The sequence below is a fragment of the Galeopterus variegatus genome, unplaced genomic scaffold (assembly GCF_000696425.1).
Source record: "Galeopterus variegatus unplaced genomic scaffold, G_variegatus-3.0.2 Scaffold3367, whole genome shotgun sequence".
Classification (NCBI taxonomy): Eukaryota; Metazoa; Chordata; class Mammalia; order Dermoptera; family Cynocephalidae; genus Galeopterus; species Galeopterus variegatus.
In genome coordinates, this window is record NW_007729478.1 from 85,647 (window position 1) to 105,368 (window position 19,722).

General features: G+C 35.5%; 1 protein-coding gene across 1 annotated transcript in view; it reads left to right on the top strand.

Moving 5' to 3' along the window:
• DENND4C (DENN/MADD domain containing 4C) overlaps window positions 1-19,722 on the top strand; it is an 86,476-nt gene that overhangs the window by 9,214 nt on the left and 57,540 nt on the right. The window contains exons 2-8 of the mRNA XM_008584765.1: window positions 2,557-2,809; window positions 3,724-3,793; window positions 5,744-5,913; window positions 12,858-13,096; window positions 15,848-15,914; window positions 17,005-17,063; window positions 18,122-18,266. Of these exons, the coding sequence (XP_008582987.1) occupies window positions 2,557-2,809; window positions 3,724-3,793; window positions 5,744-5,913; window positions 12,858-13,096; window positions 15,848-15,914; window positions 17,005-17,063; window positions 18,122-18,266 (1,003 nt within the window). The remainder of the gene's footprint in view (window positions 1-2,556; window positions 2,810-3,723; window positions 3,794-5,743; window positions 5,914-12,857; window positions 13,097-15,847; window positions 15,915-17,004; window positions 17,064-18,121; window positions 18,267-19,722) is intronic.

Genomic DNA, 19,722 nt, shown 5'->3' on the forward strand with positions numbered 1-19,722 from the left:
CTTTTTACTATATATTTATATATTTATGCTAATTAACTTGGTCAAGAGAGTTGATTTTCCATTTCTTCAATTTGAACTTCTTGATTAGGCTAATACATTTGCAAGTCTGCACTGTCTCAGCAACTAACTGAAACCCTTGTAAAGCATAATGTCATTCTGGTTCTGGACATACATGGAACTCTTTTATCTCATAGAAGCAAGGTTCAAAGTGAAGTGTCATCTCAATTGTTTTTCGTTTGCATTTCCCTGATGGCTAATACATTGAGCTTCTTTTCATGTGCATTTGGCCATTTGTAAATCATCTTTGGACAAATTTAGATTTGTCTATTCAGATTCTTTTCCCACTTTAAAAAAAATAATACATTTTGTTTTAGTTTTACACAAGAGTTTCAAGCATAGTACAGAATTTCCTTATCTTTTTCTCCTAGCCCTGTGTCCCCTTTAAAATTGTTTCGTTTTTTATTTTGAGTTATAAAAGTTCATTACATATTCTGGAAAGAATTCTTTAATTAGATATATGATTTGCAAATATTTTCTTACATTATGTGGGCCGTCTTTTTCACTTTCTTTATGGTATCAGTTGTAGCATAGAAGTTTTTAATTTTGATGAAGTCTTGTTTGTTTTTTCTTTTTCTTTCTTTTTTTTTAGGGGGGGGGTGGTGGCTGGCTGATATGGGGATCTGAACCCTTGACCTTGGTGTTAATAACACTACACTGCTTGCTAACCAACTGAGTTAACTGGCCAGCTCCTTATTTTTCCTTTTGTTACTTGTGCTTTTGGTATCACATCTAAGGCTTTGTCTAACCCAAGGTCACACAGATTTATTCCCACTTTCTTCTAAGATTTTTTTTTTTGGGGGGCAGCTGACCAGTATGGGGATCTGAACCCTTAACCTTGGTGTTATCAGCACCACACTCTCCCAAGTGAGCTAACTGGCCTGCCCCTCTAAGATTTTTGTAGTTTTAATTAGTTGTTTGATCTATTTTGAGTTTTTTGGTGCAGAGTATAAGGAAGGGGGGGTCCAACTTCATGCTTTTGCATGTGGATATCTAGTTGTTCCAGCACCATTTGTTGAAAAGACTGTTCTTTCCCTATTGTCTTAGCAGTCTTGTCAGCATCAATTGACTGTACATGTAAGGGCCTAATTTTGGACTCTCCATTCTGTTCCATTGATTTATATGTTTATCCTTATGCCAGTACAACATGGTACTGATTACTGGAAATTTGTAGTAAGTTTTAAAGTAGGGAAGTGTGTGTTCTCCAACCTTGTTCTTTTACCACATTGCTTTGGCTATATTGGATCTCATGCATTTCCACATGAACATTAGTATCAGGTTGTCAATTCTATGGAAAAGCAAAAAAGGGGGGGGAGCAAGCATTTAGCCAGAAATTGTGTTGACTATGTAGGTATGTTTGAGGAATAAAGCCATCTTAGCAATATTGTTTTTTATCCATTGTATTAGTTTGTTTCTATAGCTGAGAACAGAAACTGGGTAATTTGTAGAGAAACAATATTTATTGCTTACATTTTCAGAGGCTGGAAAGTCCAAAGTCCAGTGAACACATCTGGTGAGGTGACTACTATAATATAGGGTGCCACATGGTGAGAATGGCAGAGCAGAGAAAGAGATTCTCATGTGCTCTCCTTTTAAAGCCAGCCGAACCATGCCCATGACCACCATTAAACCATCAATCAGTTTATACATTTACCAGGGCATGGTGCTCACAATCTAATCACCTCTTCAAGGCCCCACCTTTCAATTATCATAATAGGATTTCCCACCCTCAACAGTTATAGTGGGGGTCAAGTTTCCAACACATGGACTTTGGGGGCCACAATTCAATTCACAGCACCCATGAACAAGAAATGTCTTTTTATTTATTAAGCTCTCCTTTAATTTCTGTAAGTAATATTTTGTAGTTTTCAGTCAAAGGATTTTTAAAGGTAAAAATGTGACAGGAATTATAAAAGGAAATTTTTTTGAAAACATCTGAATACTTCTAGGAATTGACTTGACGATGTTTGTATTTTGTTTTTCATATATTTCTTGTAGTAAGCAATGAAAAATCAAGTTCACTTCTTAAATATATTCTAGCTTTTGAAAAATAGTTCAGAGATTTATAGTTCCCAAAGTAATAATTTTAATTTTGGTTTGTAATTAAGATTTGGGAGGGCCGGCCCGGTGGCGCACTGCTACAGTGCGCCGCTTGGGAAGCGCTGCGGCGCTCCCACCGAGGGTTCGGATCCCACATACAGACCGGCCGCTCACTGGCTGAGCGAGGTGCGGGAGCAACACCGAGGGTTGCGATCCCGGTCTGGTACGGGAGCGACACTGAGGCTTGCGATCCGTTGCCGGTCACGAAAAAAGACAAAAAGGGAAAAAAAAAAAAGATTTGGGAAACAATAGGAGAGACCCCCCCCCCAATTTTTTTTTGTTTTCAAGAAGAAAACCAGCATTAACCTGAAATGTATGTATGTATGTATGTATGTATGTATGTATGTATGTATGTATCTGTTTATCTGTTTGTCTATTTCTCCCCTCCCTGTCATGTAGAGTTTTATATGAAGGGAAAGAACGGCTTATTCCAGGATGTGAAGTGATCCAAGCCACGCCCTATGGTCGCTGTGCCAATGTCAACAATAGTTCAACTACTTCACAAAGAATCTTTATCACTTATCGAAGGGCTCCTCCAATCCGACCCCAGAATTCCTTGGCTGTAACTGATATCTGTGTGATTGTAACCAGTAAAGGAGAAACCCCTCCTCATACCTTCTGCAAAGTTGACAAAAACTTAAATTGTGGAATGGTGAGAATAAAGTTGTTTTATTTTCAAAGTTTTATATGAAAGCAAACAAAAAGTGATACTTCATAGACTCCTGTTTACTACTGAGTATGTAATTTACTCTCATTTTATATTTTCGTGATTGTTGTTTTTATTAGTTTTGTTCTGTAATTTTTTGATTCATAATAATTTAAAAAATCCTATCTGAGGATTATAATAATTGTACACAGAAAAGGATATTTTATATGAGGGATTTTTATTTATTTATTTTTTGGTAAATCTTAATATTGCCTCTGTTACATTAACATAGAGGTTTTCTCAGCTTTTGGGTTTCAGTTGTGTCTTCAAGGGTTACTGCAGGGAGAGTGGGTGGGGGATCCCCTTACATTTATTTATTTTAAATATTGTAGTTTTTTTCCTTTTTATTTATTTATTTTGATTTAAATATTGTAGTTTTGCATACTTGTTTTTTTTTTTTTTAAAAAGATGACCGGTAAGGGGATCTTAACCCTTGACTTGGTGTTGTCAGCACCACGCTCAGCCAGTGAGCGAACCGGCCATCCCTATGTGGGATCCGAACCCGTGGCCTTGGTGTTATCAGCACCGCACTCTCCCGAGTGAGCCACGGGCCGGCCCAAGCATACTTGTTTTTTTAAAGGGCTCTAGTGAAGAAGAAAATTGAACAGGTACATTTGATATATAGTTTTGTACTACTAAAGGTTATTATTGGGTCAGATTTATTTTGAAAAATATATTCAGGTTAAGCAAATATTAGCTTAGCGTGGTATAGGCAGAGAGGACAAATGCAGCCATAACTATTACTGAAGACAGGGTTGCCTGTAGAGGTGATAACCTCATATCACTCCAGTGACCCCAGTCTTCCTTTGTTTGGGGGTCACTCTTTTGTCTTTTTTTTAAAGCTAATTTATATTTTACAGTGGGGTTCCAGTGTGTTTCTTTGTTATAAGAAGTCGGTGCCTGCTTCAAATGCAATAGCATATAAAGCTGGTAAGTGAATTAAAAACAAAATTTTCTCTATTAGTTATTGGTGCTCATTAATATTTGGCTGGAAGAGACAAAGATACTCCTTTATGTAATTTGTGGAATCGATCTATTCATAAAGTTGAATTTTTTATAATTTTAGCATGTAAAGGCATGTTTTCTTAAATACATTACAGACTACAAGATGTATTTAATATACCCCCTTCCACACACAAAAACATGCTGTTAATTAAATTAAAGCTTTTATCCAAAGCAAGCATATGTGGAATAAACATTCAAGGTTTTGGTGTATACCAGTAGATTTAAATTTAATGGAAAACTGCTTACTCTTTGACCTTTTATATTTTGGCAGTCAGAAAGGTGTCAAACTGCATCTTTACTTCTTATATTTCCTTTTGTTATCTCTGTGTGTCTGATTTGAAACCACGTGTTACTTGCCATGAAAGGTGGACTTGCTTCCTTTCTCCGTTGTTGCAAAGAATCAGCTATATGGAGGAGAGGAGGGCCTGAGAAACTTTTCTGCCATGAAGTATTTGAGAAATCTGTTGCCACATTCTTACAGCACAATAATGTGTCAAGGGCTATAAAGATTTAAGTGTGACCTCTTCATCCCACTGGTACTGTGGGATAAAATCTGAAAATACAGGTATGCTCCAGTTGTAAATAGAAGAGATAGTGGAATAGGAGGGTACTTCAAACAGTTCGTGGAAAAATGGAATTAAAAAGATAATCTGAATCTTTCCATGAACTTTTTGAAGACCCCTCATACTGCTCTGTGAAAAGAAGCAGTAGCAATTATTTTTAAATTATGCATAGTTTTTAAAAAAAGTTTTACTTCAGGGAAGTCAGGCAAATCCCTATCTGAAAAATCTTTATTGTTCCGTAAAAACATTCATTCTGATGAATCAAACTATTTAATTTGTTATATAAAAATAAAGGCAACAAATAATCGTTATAAAACTCAGCATCATTTTTAATGTGATACTGATAATATTTCCGTAATGTGTTGATTGTATGTGATTTCCTAAAATTTTTTTTTTTTTGATGGGGAGAAGGTATCTCTTAAAAAAAAAACCATGTGGAAAGAAGCTTTGCAAAAGTATTCAGGTATTTGATATTAGACACTTATTTTAGAATACAGAGTTTTGGAGACTGAATTTGGACTCAAAATTCTGCTACTGATTTTCAAGATTTTTTTTTTTTTTTTTTGGGCAGCTGGCTGGGGCAGGCATCCAAACCTTTGACCTTGGTGTTATCAACACTGCATTCTGGCCAACTGAGCTAACAGGCAGCCTCTGTTGATTTTCAAGTTTTTAACTTAGAGGTGGTCTGTTGAACATTAGAAGCTAATTTACTGATGCCATGTAGCTACTTTATTTTGAAGGGGCTTTGTTAATGGTTCTCAGAGTGGCCCCTGCTCCTTCTTTCTGGGTCTCACATACCCTGTACACAGTCACAAGGGTATCTGTCTCGTTTACTTTTCATTTGCGTGCCTTTTACACTGCTTCTCTCTCAAGATGAGTTTAAGGGCTGCGATAATTTCTGTTGCCTTGGCATTATTTCATTACACATATTCCTTCTTCAATTTTTTACTCAAGACTAACTGAAATAGTTGACAGATTTTTCTATATGTTGATTACCATTCTCCACAAGGTGGTGGCAGATGTAGAAGAAAATATATTGATTGGTGGTAAACACTGGTTGAGTAGGGTCTTGACCAGTATATTTAATAAATTTCTATGTAACAATTAACTATAAATCCATGGGTAAAATATAAATACTAAATTTGTTAATTTATTTAAATTTCTGTTATTGCAAGAGAAAAATTGATTTTGAAATTTCACACAAATATTCCCAGAAATTTGGTATTAAAATATCCTATTAATATGTGGTATATGTAATTTATGGAAAAGTAACTATTTAAAAAAATTTATCACTGTCTCTTCTTTTCAAAAGGCTTAATTTTTAGATATCCAGAAGATGACTATGAGTCATTTCCACTCTCAGAATCTGTACCTCTCTTCTGCCTTCCAATGGGAGCCACTATTGAATGCTGGGATACTCAAACCAAATATCCACTTCCAGTTTTTTCAACTTTTGTCCTGACAGGTTCTTCAGCTGAAAAGGTATATTTTTGCCTCACTTATTAACCCAATTTTGTCCATGTTTTTATCTCATAAAATGGTTAACATAAGTTTTATTTCAATGTTAAGATTATTAGGATACAATATATTTTGGTTTAAATTTATACTGTAATGCCTAAGGTGAGAAGTCAACATGAAAATTGGTATCAGAATGCTGATACCCCTCGAGCCTCTACAGAAGCAAATGTGAAGTCTCTTTGGAGAGACACCCCCAATGCCCAGGTCTCATGATGAGACTATGGTAATAGTTAGAAGACAATAGCCACCATAGGAAGAACCAGCAAGACATTGAAATGATAGAGTGACAATATAAAAGATGTAAATTGAATTTATGATTGAGATGATTCAGTACCTAATAGAGGGGCTCAAAATAACGAGGAGAGAACAGGATATTTTGAAAAATCAATGGGCAGATTGGAAAAAAGAATCAAATGTCTAGAAAAGAAAAATATGCTTCTTAGGATTAAAAATTCAATGCATAGTTTAGGAGGAATTAGTGAAGTGGAAGATAGGCTACCTTAAATGTGGCACAGAAAAATGTAAAACATAAAGGAGTTCAAAAATGTAGAGGATAGAATCAGAAGGCCCAATAGATATTTAATGAGTTCCAGAAGGATGTACTAGCAAAGGGAAAAGCAGCATTTTAGGGGTTAATGGTTAGTTGAGAGTTTTCCAAGGTTGATGAAAAGTTGAATCTTCAGATTAAAGATGCATTATCAACCCTCAGCAGAAAAGTAAATTAATAAATACATACATACATACATACATAAATAAATGCCACCTCTTTTCATATCATAGTGAAACGATGGAACAACAAAGGCAAAAAACAGCCAGTGAGAAAAGACATATTTATTGTCTTATGTAAAATATGTATTGTATAAAACAGTAATTATGACATAAAATGATAGATTAAAATAAAAAAGGCAAAAACAAACAATATTAGGAAATAAAAATCGGTAATAGTAGAAATTTAAAAATTGAAAACTTTCTAGGAAATTCAATAAAATAAACAATTTAAAAAAAAAAATATAACTAGCCAAAGTAACCAAAGCAGAGTCATGTGGATCAAACAAAATACATCTGTGTCCTCATTCTGCAGGCTACAAGTTTACAACCACTGTATTAAAGATAATGTGTGTAAAGTATCCAGCACAGTGTCTGTAACATAGTAAATATTGAGTGAATGTCAATACTATATAAATTGAATTGCCTGCACCTAAACTAACTCATTAGCTTAATAATCAATTATAGTTTCTCTAATTGAAAGTAATAAATATAACTGAAAAGTTTAAGATCTTTAAACCCTTAAGAGTTACTGAATTTACTTTGACCAGTAGAGAACAACAAAGCCTCATTAAGATGTGGGTACTGGATCTTCTCCTAGGTTTATTTATTGGTTAGGGGATACCGTCATGTTAGTGTTGACGTGTATAAAGTTTATGCTCATGCTTTTGTCATGTTGCTTGTTAAAAACTTTAAGATCATTTTGAAATAATTGTATCTGGGAATGTTGTATCTGTAAGGGCAAGGGTTACTGTGATATACATACACTCATGTCACCTCTCCCTCGGGGTGATGGAGATGGAGACACAAAGGATTACTCAAAGCCCATTTTTCCAGAGCAGTGAGAGGCCCGAAGGGGTTAAATCCCAGGAGTTGACTTCTTCAAGAGAGAAGGAATTCCTGGGAAATGACCCCGAATCAGGGCTTTTCTCCGTTTTTTATTGTGCAGACAAAAAGTTACAGAAAAGAACACAGGTGGTTAATCAGTCATAGTGAAAACATAAACAAACTGGCTACATAACAATTTTCATTAAAGCAGGTGCAACTTAAAAATAGTTTAAGCAGGGCCGGCCCGGTGGCGCACTCGTATAACTTCGTATAATGTATGCTATACGAAGTTATGCCATGTAATTAATAAGTGAAAGATTGCTGCTCAGTCATGATGTTTGTAACAATTCTAGAAACTACGTTATTTAGATGAAGTCATAAAATCACAATGTTGCTTGTAGCACTATAATCATGACATTAGCTTGGATTTATAGGCATATATGTCTCTCACAACACATTCTAGAACCTAACAAGACCATGAATTCTAATTTGCAGCCCGTGATTTACACAGTTTATGTAGATTTTTAAAAGAGCTATTATTCTTGGGCCGGCCTGGTCGCACACTCGGTAGAGTGCGGCTCTTGGGAGTGCGGCGGCGCTCCCGCCGAGGGTTTGGATCCCATATAGAGACCGGTCCGCTCACTGGTTGAGCGCGGTGTGGGTGCAACACCGAGGGTTGCGATCCCGTTGCCGGTCGTGGTACAGGCGCAACACCGAGGGTTGCGATCCCGTTACTGGTCACAAAAAAAGACAAAAAAAAGGAAAAAAAAATAGTTTAAGCAATTTGCCATCAAAGGAGTCATAAAACTAAGCAATGTGACGTACAGAGAACCAATGAGATAATTGTTACGGCAACCCTTAGTTCCCCAGGAAACTTAGAGAAGTAGTCAAAGGTGAAATGTGGGACCAGCCGCTAATTGGCAGACTAGCCTTGAAGCTTTCAGTACACATATTTTCCCATAATTAGGTTTAGCTGCACCAAAGGCGTCTGTCCTTAGAGCAAGCACTTATGCTGTGTTACAATTCTCATATCCACACTGGAGACTTTTTAGTCCTGTGAAATTTTTCTGTTTTCCCCCAGACTTAGCATTTCTATGTGCATTACTAAAAGGTTAGGTTCTTCCTCAAACTACAAGGCTCTGGCTTTGCTAAAACGACGGACTGTGGCCCCACTGGACTATAGCTTAAACTGAAGGGCTTTGGCCCTTCTAACAGCTAAGGACTGTGGTCCTACTAAGATAAAGATCCTACTGAGTTACAGCCTGATCTAAGGACTGTGGTCCTTCTAACAGCTAAGGGCTGTGGCCCTACTACACTAAAGGTTAGGGCCCTGTGAAGTACATGTGCTTTATTAGTGTTAGCACCCTCTACACACTCACACACATATAATGACTATTAGTTATAAAAAGTATAAAAGTACAGAAAGAACTGATTGGTTGGGAGGAAGAGATGGATATAATGATAAAAATGCTTCACAAAGGAATTGACACTTTAGCAGTATTTTTAAGAGTGGACAGATTGGGGGAAGCACCAAAGCAGAACAAGATGTTCAAAGGCACAAAATTAGGAAATAGTGTATGGGTTTGGTTCTGTACGTAGCTCTGTATGGTTGAACAGGAGCAGCAGGTGCTATTAGGAATTGAGAACATGATGCCATTTCCATGAACTGTGTGACATTTTACCTATAATGGGGAGTTTTTGAAGGGTCAGATTATTATCCCTGAAGGATTTATCTCCAGTGTTTTCCACTCAAATAATTCCTCTTCTCACTGAGACCAGTCAGGGCTTACTTCAGTAGTTACTTTGAAATGTGGCTAGTGAAAATGGAATTGAGACTGTCTTCCAAATTTCTGGCTTGGGGATTGGGTAGCATTGTCACTGAGTGAGATTGGGAACATTGGAAAAAGTGTGCAGATAATGAGTTTATTTTTGAAAATACTGATTTATGATGCCTATGGGACATCCAGGTGGTGGTGATGTCATTTGGAAGTATGAGCCTGGAGTTCAGGGAAGAGGTCAGACAGAACTAGATTTGGTAAAGATTTGTTTTGTTAGTACAGTGGTTACAGATTATGTTAGTCCATTTTGTGTTGCTTATAACAAAATACGTGGAACTGGGTAATTTATAAGAAAACAAACTTTATTGCTTACAGTTTCTGAGGCCGGGAAGTCCAAAGTCCATCTAGTGCTGGCAACAGTGACCCAGGGGTCTCATATTGCAGATGGTGGAAGCAGAGAGAGCAAGACAGACTCTCCCCCTCTTCTTCTTCTTTTTTTTTTTTTTTTTAAGATAACCGGTAAGGGGATCGTAACCCTTGGTTTGGTGTTGTCAGCACCACGCTCAGCCAGTGAGCAAACCGGCCATCCGTATATAGGATCCGAACCCGTGGCCTTGGTGTTATCAGCACCGCACTCTCCCGAGTGAGCCACGGGCTGGCCCTCTCCTCTTCTTTTAAAGCCCTCAGAACCACACCCCTGACCACCATTTTTAATCCATTCAGTAGGCATGGTCCTACAATCCAATCATCTCTTCGAGGCTCCACCTTTCAATTATGATAATAGGATTTTCCACCCTCTTAACCGTCACAGTGGGGTGCTAAGTTTCTAAAACATGAAATGTGGGGGATACAATTCAAACTCCAATGAATTTTGGGGGAACACAATTCATTCCACTACACAGATAAAGCCATGCTAGAATGAAATTTTCCAAATAGAATTGGAAGAGAAGTGTGAAGTTAGAACCTTAGGGAATCCCAGTATTTAAGAGAAGGGCAACAGAATTGGATTTACTGTAGGAAAGAGAGAAGAGAACAAAGAGAAATTTGTGCTGTCAAAGATATGAAAGGAGTAGAGAGTTTTAGGGTAGAGGAGTGTCAGCTGTATCTTGTCATGGAGAGATCAAAAGAAGCTAAGCACTGAAAGTGTTTCAGTTAGGAAGTCATTGGAAACCTTGATTAGAATTGTTTTAGTGCAGATGGAATGTAGATTTGTATTAGTCCATTTCTGTTGCTTATAATAAAATACACAGAACTGGGTGATTTATATAGAAAACAAAATTTATTGCTTACAGTTTCAGAGGCTAGGAAGTCCAAAGTCCAGGGAACACATCTGGTAAAGTCTTTCTTTGGTGGTGACTTCAGTGATGACAGGGTATCACATTGCAAAATGGTGGAGTAGAGAGAGTGAGAGAGAGCAAGACAGACTCTCCTCTTTTAAAGGCCTCAGAAGAACCACACCTCTACCACCATTTTTAATCCATTCACTGCTGTATGGTCCTACAATCTAATCACCTCTTCAAGGCTCCACCTTTCAATTACCATAATAGGATTTCCCACCCTCTTAGCAGTCACAGTGGGGGCCAAATTTCTAATACATAAAACTTGGGGGACACAATTCAAACATCAGTGAATTTTGGGGGGAAATGATTCAATCCACTACAAGGTTGTAGTAGATAGAGGTAGAAAAAAATAGAGATACCTAATGTAGAAGAGCAAAGGTGTTGATAGGTTAAAGGTACTTGACCAAAAGGTCTAGGAGGAGAAGGTAAATAAGGCCATATGGGACTCATAAGTTGAAAGAAACTGAAGGGATAAAAAGTTCAGATGTAATTGAAAAATGGGCATAGCTTATACCATATGCAAAAATCAACTCAAAATGGATTAGAGACCTAAACTTAAGAGCAAAAAGTACAAAACTCTTAGAAGAAATCAGAGGGAAAATATTTATGATGGATTTAGTGGTGATTTCTTAGATGTGACACCAAAAACACAAGTAACAAAAGGAAAAATAAATTGGACTTCACCGAAATTAAAACTTTTTATCCTTTATAGGACACTATCAAAGAGTGAAAAGACAACCCATAGAAAGGGAGAAAATATTTGTAAATCATATATGTGGTAAGGTATTTATCCAGAATATATAAAGACTTCCTACAACTCAGTAACAGAAACTAAACAATGCACTTAAAAAATGAGCAAAGGACTTGAGTAGACATTTTTCCAAACAAGACATATAAGTGGCCAGTAAGCTCATGAAGAGATGTTCAATATCACTATCACAACGGAAAATAAATATTGGCAAGGATGTGGAGAAATTAGAACCCTTGAACATTGCTGATGGGAATGTAAAATGGTGCCAGTACTGTGGAAAGCAGTTTGGCAGTTTCTCCAAAAGTTAAACATAGATTCCATATGATCCTGCAATTCCACTCCTAGATATACTAGGGTACTTCAGAAAGTTCATGGAAAAATAGAATTAAAAGATAATATGAGTCTTTCCATGGACTTTTTGAAATATCTTCTTATACCCAAAATAATTGAAAGCAAGGACTCAGATACTTACATACCAAAGTTCATAGCAGCATTATTCAAAATAGCCAAAAGGTGGAAACAACCCAAATGTCCATCAATGGATGAATGGATAAACAAAATGTGGTATATACATGCGATGGAATATTATGCAGCCTTGAAAAGGAATGAAATTTAGATATATGCTGCAACATGGGTGAGCCTAGAAAACATTATGCTAAGTGAAGTAAACCAGACACTAAAGAACGAATATTATATGATTCCACTTATAGGTGGTACCTAAAACAGGCAAACTCATAGAGACAGAAAATGGAATACAGGTTAGTAGGGACCTGGGGTGGGGGTGGGGGAATGGGAGGTTATTGTTTTTTTTTAAAAGATGAGTAAGGGGATCTTAACCCTTGGCTTGGTGTTGTCAGCACCATGCTCAGCCAGTGAGCTAACTGGCCATTCCTATATAGGATCCAAACCCATGGCCTTGGTGTTATCAGCACTGCACTCTCCCGAGTGTGCCACGGGCCGGCCCTGGGAGGTTACTGTTTAAGGGGTACAGAGTTTCTGTTTGAGGTAATGAAAAAGTTCTCGAAATGGATAGTGGTGATAGCTGCACAACATTGTGAAGGTACTTAATTTATACTGTTGAATTATACACCTAAAAATGGCTAAAATAAACAAGTGCAAGTTGAGTGAGGTCATTAGAGTACATTCTCTAAGGTGTAGGAGCTAGGTAAAAAATTTCAGTGTGGTTAAAAAGGAAAGCAAGTTACAAGAGTTTACCATCCATTTTTGTATAATATATAGTTGAGTGCATAATTGCAGTGAAAGAAATCTAGATTGATTTTATTAAAAAAATATGGTTATCTCTGGAGTAGAATTTTGGGTGAGGTTTTTCTTTTCATTTATCTATATAATATGTACTCTGAGCAAATATTTCTTGTATAATCAGAGAAAAAGATTAATTTTTAAAAATAAACTTGGATCTTATATTAGAATTCTATTACTCTGTAGGTATATGGAGCTGCCATCCAGTTTTATGAACCTTACTCTCGGGAACTTCTAACAGAGAAACAGCTAATGCAGCTGGGCCTCTTGACACCTGTGGAGAGAAAAATGGTCTCCAAATCCATCAATTCAAACAAATGCATTTGTTTACTCTCACACTGGCCTTTTTTTGAAGCTTTTAGAAAATTTCTTATGTTTATCTACAAACTTTCTGTGTCTGGACCACATCCTCTTCCCATCGAAAAGTATGTATAATGATTAGAGAGATGTCTGGTCGAAAAACTGAATGTACAAATATACATTTTATTGTTTATCTGACTTTTAGCAGCAAAGTTGAAAGGGAGAGAGTCACAGTCAGTCACCCTACTTTTTCCTTCCTCCCTCCTTCATCTGATTCATTGACTGTGAACTTAAGATTGAGGAGTGGTGGTACAGATGGCCAAATAATAATCTTTTGAGAATTCAGCTGAGAATGTAGTGCATATAAATTGTATTGTATGTGTTCTTCTTCTTATTCATCCTCTAATAACCAAAAGAAAAATAGTTATTGATACACAGACATGAACACACCTTCCCCCCATACAAGTGGCCATACCAGGTTCTAACTATAAAACATCTCTAAACTGATATAGAAATTAATAAGGGTGATATTAAATTGATATTAAAAGTGAGGTATTGGTTTTAGCATTGACAGATTTCTTCATGTTTTCCCTTTGATTTGTATTCCCTTTGTTATGGAAATCTTTTATAAGCAAGAAAAATACAAATAGAGCCACTCTGTCTTTTTTAAACCATCTTTTCTGATTTCCAGTGATACATTGACTTCTGTTTATTACAGTACAGTTATACATTGCTTAACAAAGGGAATGTTTTCTGAGAAATGTGTCATTAGGCAATTTCATCATTGTATGAACATCATAAAGTGTACTTACACAGACCTGGGTGGTATAGCCTACTACATACTGAGGCTATATGGTATAGCCTATTGCTTGCTCCTAGGCTACAAACCGGTACGGCATGTTACTGTACTGAATACTATAGGCAATTGTATACATAATGGTAAGTATTTGTGTATCTAAACATATCTAAACATAGAAAAGATACAGTAAAAATAGGGTATAAAAGATAGATAGTACACTTGTATAGAGCACATATCAGAGATGGAGCTTGCAGGACTGGAAATTGCTCTGCGTGAGTCAGTGAGTGCTGAGTGAATTTGAAGGCCTACTACGTTATTGTACACTGCTGTAGACTTTATAAACTCTGTACACTTAGGCTACACTAAATTTATTAAAATTTTTTTTCTTCAATAATAAATTAACCTTAGCTTACTGTAATTTTATTACCTTATATACTTTTTAATTTTTTAGTTTTTTGACTCTTGTAACACACTTAGCTTAAAGCACAAACACATTGTACAGTCATACAAAAAGATTTTCTTTATATCCTTATCCTGTAAGCTTTTTTTTATTTTTAATTTTTAAACTTTTTTGTTAAAAACCGAGACACAAACACATTAGCGTAGGCCTACATGGAGTCAGGATCGTCAGTAACACTGTCTTCCACACCCTCATCTTGTCCCACTGGAGGATCTTCAGAGGCAGTAACACACATGGAGCTGTCATGTCCTATGATAATAATGCTTTCTTCTGGAATACCTTCTGAAGCACCTGCCTACAGCTGTGTTATAGTTAACTTTTTTTTTTATAAGTGGAAGGAATATACTCTAAAATAATGATAAAAAGTATAGTATAATCAATACATAAACCAGTTACATAGTTGTTGATTATCATTATCTAGAATTATGTATTCTGCATAATTGTGTGTGCTGTACTTTCATATGACACAGTAGGTAGGTCTGTTTACACCAACATCACCACAAACATGTGAGTAATGTGTTGTACTAGGACATTACAACAGCTACTATGTCAATAGGTGATAGGAATTTTTTTTAGCTCTGTTGCAATTTTACAGGACCACTGTTATATATACAGTCTGTTGTTGACCGAAATGTAGTTATACAGCGCATGACTGTATATAATTTATATACCCTGCTAACAAACCAGGACATGTCATGAACTTTGTATAGTGTACTATAGTACGTGTGAACGTAGATTTTTCTTACAATTTCAAAAATTTCACATTATAGCAAAAGGAATATCAGTGAAATATACTAGTTTAGTGGATAAGATGGGAGTAAATACCTGAAGGATTTTACATAATGCAGCTCAAAAATCAACTTTAAAAGTAGTAAAGTACTATGCCTAAACTCATCACAAATATGGTTTCAACTTTAATGTTGTATTCCTGAAATACTAATTCAATGGCTCATAGTTCAAAATTTAACTTTCAGCTGTCAGATTAATTAAAAATTTTTTGAAATAAAATTTAATGTTAATAAAATTGAATGTGTTAGTGGCATGTTAGCAACTTTTCAAAAATTAAGTTTCTATGAATAGTTTGTGAAAATAAAATCATTGTATGTGATCAATTTTTTCTCAATTGAAATGATACCCTGCATTTCAGTGGCTTCTAAGAGCTCAAAACTTTGGAGAGATTTAAGAAGTATTATTTATAGGTGGGGAAGTAGAATGGACACGTGGTTTGCCCACAGTGATAGTAGTAAATCTGACATTAAATTCTATATTAATGTTAATTCATTATATCACAGTTAGTTGCTCCCTGTACTAGCACTGATAACCAGGGCTATAAAAATTAACTTTCACAGAAACTATTTTTGTATTATTTTGATTTTTCTGGTGATAATAGGAGATATTAATATATACTTTAAATAAGGAAATCTATTGTACATTTCAGAAGTTTAGTGGGCATGAGTACATTTATTTATACTATGCAAATTTATTTATTTAGCTTAAGTTTTAGATAACTGGCCTTGTCTTTATCTGGGATGATATATAGTGATATTTAAGAATTGTTAAAATCTGTGAAGCATTCTAGAAAAGTAATTATGACCTTTATTTCAAATTTTTTTCTAGGCACATTTCACATTTTATGCAAAATATCCCTTTTCCTTCACCACAAAGACCAAGAATCCTTGTACAGGTAATCAAAAGAGAGTATATTTGGGGAGAACTCTGCGTATGTTCATTCCAGTTATTGCAGAGTGGATTCTATGAGCCTTTGGGTTTGAAGTAGAGCAATATGCATTTATAAAGTCCTTAGATTTCCTGTATTTTGTAGCTTTACTGACATCCTTTCTTACCAGTATTTGGATCCCGGGTGTACAGAATTGGAATAATTATAATCCTTGGTTCATGATATTATTATCATCGTCCATGCATGGCCTTTATGTAGCTAATTTTAATTACATGAAACCCAGAATTATGTTATGGGTATGTTCTTAATATCAGACTGATTAATAAATATTAAATATGAAATGAGCTATGGTTGGAGAGGGAAACTGAAACAGTTTATAATAGCACTTTTCAAACTCTCTGTGCTAAAGGACCAGTTTCTTTTTTATTTCCAATAAGTGGCAGACCTAGGTTGGTATATAGCTTGTGACATATCTAGCTTACCATGTGGGATCAGTATAGACATGTACAGATCTACCCGCCATTCATAGACATGATTCCACAGATTGCATGCTTGGATGTATTGCGAGATCATATCATCATAGAAGTTGCTAAATGTTTTGTTATGCATTTATATACTATCTCTTCTGGATTGTAATAGTTTGCATATTAGCATTTTGAGTAGCACAGGTCTATAGAAGCAAACTATTTAAAAAATTTTTCTAAGACATTATTAACATTATATATGGTAGGATTGTCAGATATTGTTGGTCTTGAATGTATTTCAGTTCAGCAAGTATTAATATATACCAAGCAACTGTCATGTCCTTACCAGTCTGTTGGGTAAATAAATTTGAGGCTTTTAAAAAGCAGCTATTTCATAATTTTCAAATAACTGTATTTAACCAGTCAACTGAATCAAAATTCAGTCAAATTAATTATTTTATTAAAAAGAACTAATACAATATGTCTGAGTAAAAACAGCTATCATTTTACAAAAAGTATGTTTCAAAAAGTATGTCTGTGTGCATATTAGACTATCTTCCATTTTACCCTTTATCTAAATATTTAGATTTCAGAATTGGTTTGGTTGATTTATCTTTTTTTTTTTTTTTAAGCTGTCAGTCCACGATGCACTAATATTATCACAGCCAGTTTCTACACCTTTACCACTAAGGTAATTAATGGTATTTAAAATGATATACGTATTCACTTGGTACAGAATGCTTTAAATGGGAGTTAGGATAATAAAGTTGTGTTATTTTTCAAACTAGGTTAAGAATAGCCTTAATGTTTCTAACTTTGATGCCTGGATGGATGGTGGGACTATTTTAAAAATGGGTACAATTAAGAGAGTTGCAAGATTGGAAATAGGGAATACTTCCCTTTTTCTTTTTTCTCTCCTTCCCATATCCAGTTCGTAAGCAAAATTCAAGGTGAATTATTTTAGCCTTCTTTTTTTTTTTTTTTTTTTTTTAAAAAAGATGACCGTAAGGGAATCTCAACCCTTGGCTTGGTGTTGTCAGCACCACGCTCAGCCAGTGAGCAAACCGGCCATCCCTATATAGGATCCGAACCTGTGGCCTTGGCGTTATCAGCACCACACTCTCCCGAGTGAGCCACGGGCCAGCCTTATTTTAGCCTTCTAAATGTCTTGAATCTATTTGCTTCTCTTTATTGGCATCGTTAGTCTAGGCTAGCATGATTTCTTACTGAACTACTTCTGTTGTTAATCTCTTAATTTGTACTCTTATTCTTCCTTCACTTCTTTATCCACACTGTAACCAGTGTGTCCATGTGAGAATGGAAATATAATTGTGTCATTTCAATTTCAGCTTAATGTCTTGCTGTTTTCATCCCCTTTCTGTTATGCTTTAGTCACAATAGATTTACTTGAATTTCTTGAAGATGACAATAGCTTTTTCTTGCCTCAGGGCCTTTGCATATGTTGTTTCCCACTCCCCTTCTCCCACCCCTATCTCCATTCTTTTGAGTTCAGCTCCATGTGGTTGTGCTTCACAATCTTTCCTGACATCCCTGTTTGTTACCAAAGGGTGAGTTTAAATCACCCCTTTATACTGTCTCATTAAATTAACTACTTTTCATGAGTCAAAACTTGACATTAACAACTAGAGTCTCAATCTATTCATACTTAGGAAATAATTTAATAAGCAAATCTTAACATGTTTTTGTGAAATAGTTCACAAGCATCTCTTTTTTTTCTTTTTTTACTAGTGGAGCAAACTTTAGCACCTTGCTAATGAATCTGGGTCCTGAGAATTGTGCAACTCTGCTGCTCTTTGTTTTACTTGAGAGCAAGATTCTGCTTCATTCTCTTAGGCCAGCTGTGTTGACAGGGGTAGCTGAAGCCGTGGTAGCCGTAAGTATACAGTTTTCCTTTTAGTACAAAATTATGGTAGAATTTTTACTTTAAAGGGAAATTTTCTTCAAAGAAAGCAACTTGAAAAGTATCGATCCAGTAAAAGTTTAACATAAATATAATTGTGTGGCAAAAAGAAATAGGAAGTATAAAGAAAACAAAGATGATTTCTATTTGAGGAAAAATGTCAATTTCTAATTTTTCATATTTTATAGTTCTGTCGAGAGTAGAAACTATATGATTACATGATAGTAAAACTTGTGAATGAAGCTGATTATATTAAATGAGAAGCTCTTGACAATTTCAGCTGCTCTGAAATTATGCAAATGAATTACATGGTTAATTTCTCCCCATTTTAACTTTTTTTTGGCGGCTGACCGGTATAGGAATTGAACCCTTGGCCTTGGTGTTATCAGCATCATGTTTTAACCAACTGAGCTAACTGGCCAGCCATTTTAGCTTTTAATCATTGTGAGCCAGTAGTACATAGGAAATTCTAAGTGATTGTGAAATGAGGTTAATATGCAAATGCTTAGCTCTTGTGTAAAGCATAAATAAAATCAAGTCCTCCCCCTTTTAAAACCTTTTGATGGCTTCTTATTGCACTTAGAAGTCTGATCATGTAGGGCTTTACAGGCCATAATATAGAACTTTGGATATTCCATTTCTCTAACCCTGTCTCCTATTAGTTGTTTAATTTAAAATAGTTGACTCTCTCTTCCCTACCCTGTTTTAAGAATGTAAGTTTCTTGGAAGTAAGGACCTAGTCTCTTGTTTACCCCCTTATTCTTAGCGCTTATTACAGTTATTTAGCACAGAGTTATTATTCAATAAAGACTTGTTAAAACAACAAATGGGGCATGTCTCTAAGATCTTAATCTGGTCAGAGAAATGCTGCTAGGAGTGAAACCAGTAGTAACCAGATTGAAGGAGATGTATTATGGGGTGATCCTCATTAAGTATTGTTTTTCCAAGTCTCCACAGTTACATGTGAAAGCAAAAGTTGTTGTAATTTGGAAATATTTGTTAATGAACTAGCCAGTTTTAGGAAGTTTCTACCCAAGTATTTCTTCCTAAAACATTAGTATTTATCCATGCCCCGTTGTCAGAATCTTTGTGGTCCAGTGTTTTGATTGATTTTAGCAATACAGTGCAAGAACAGGTGGAAAAATGCAACATGGAATTGGTAATTTTATGAAAAATGCAAGATTTATGAGTTTTATGTAACTGATGTTGGAGAACTGTTTGAATTACATTCAAGTCCATTGATAAATCAGGATTTGGTAGTTAAGCAAGTTACCATTTGAAGAAGAGAAACTTGAAATGAATGGTGATAGCATAAAATGCTTCAAAAGGAGAGTGGTTTGAATATCAAAAACTATCAAAGAATTAATTGACACCTATAGCAAAAATTGTTGAAACTCAGACGTGCTTTTTAAAAAATGACCCTATTTTT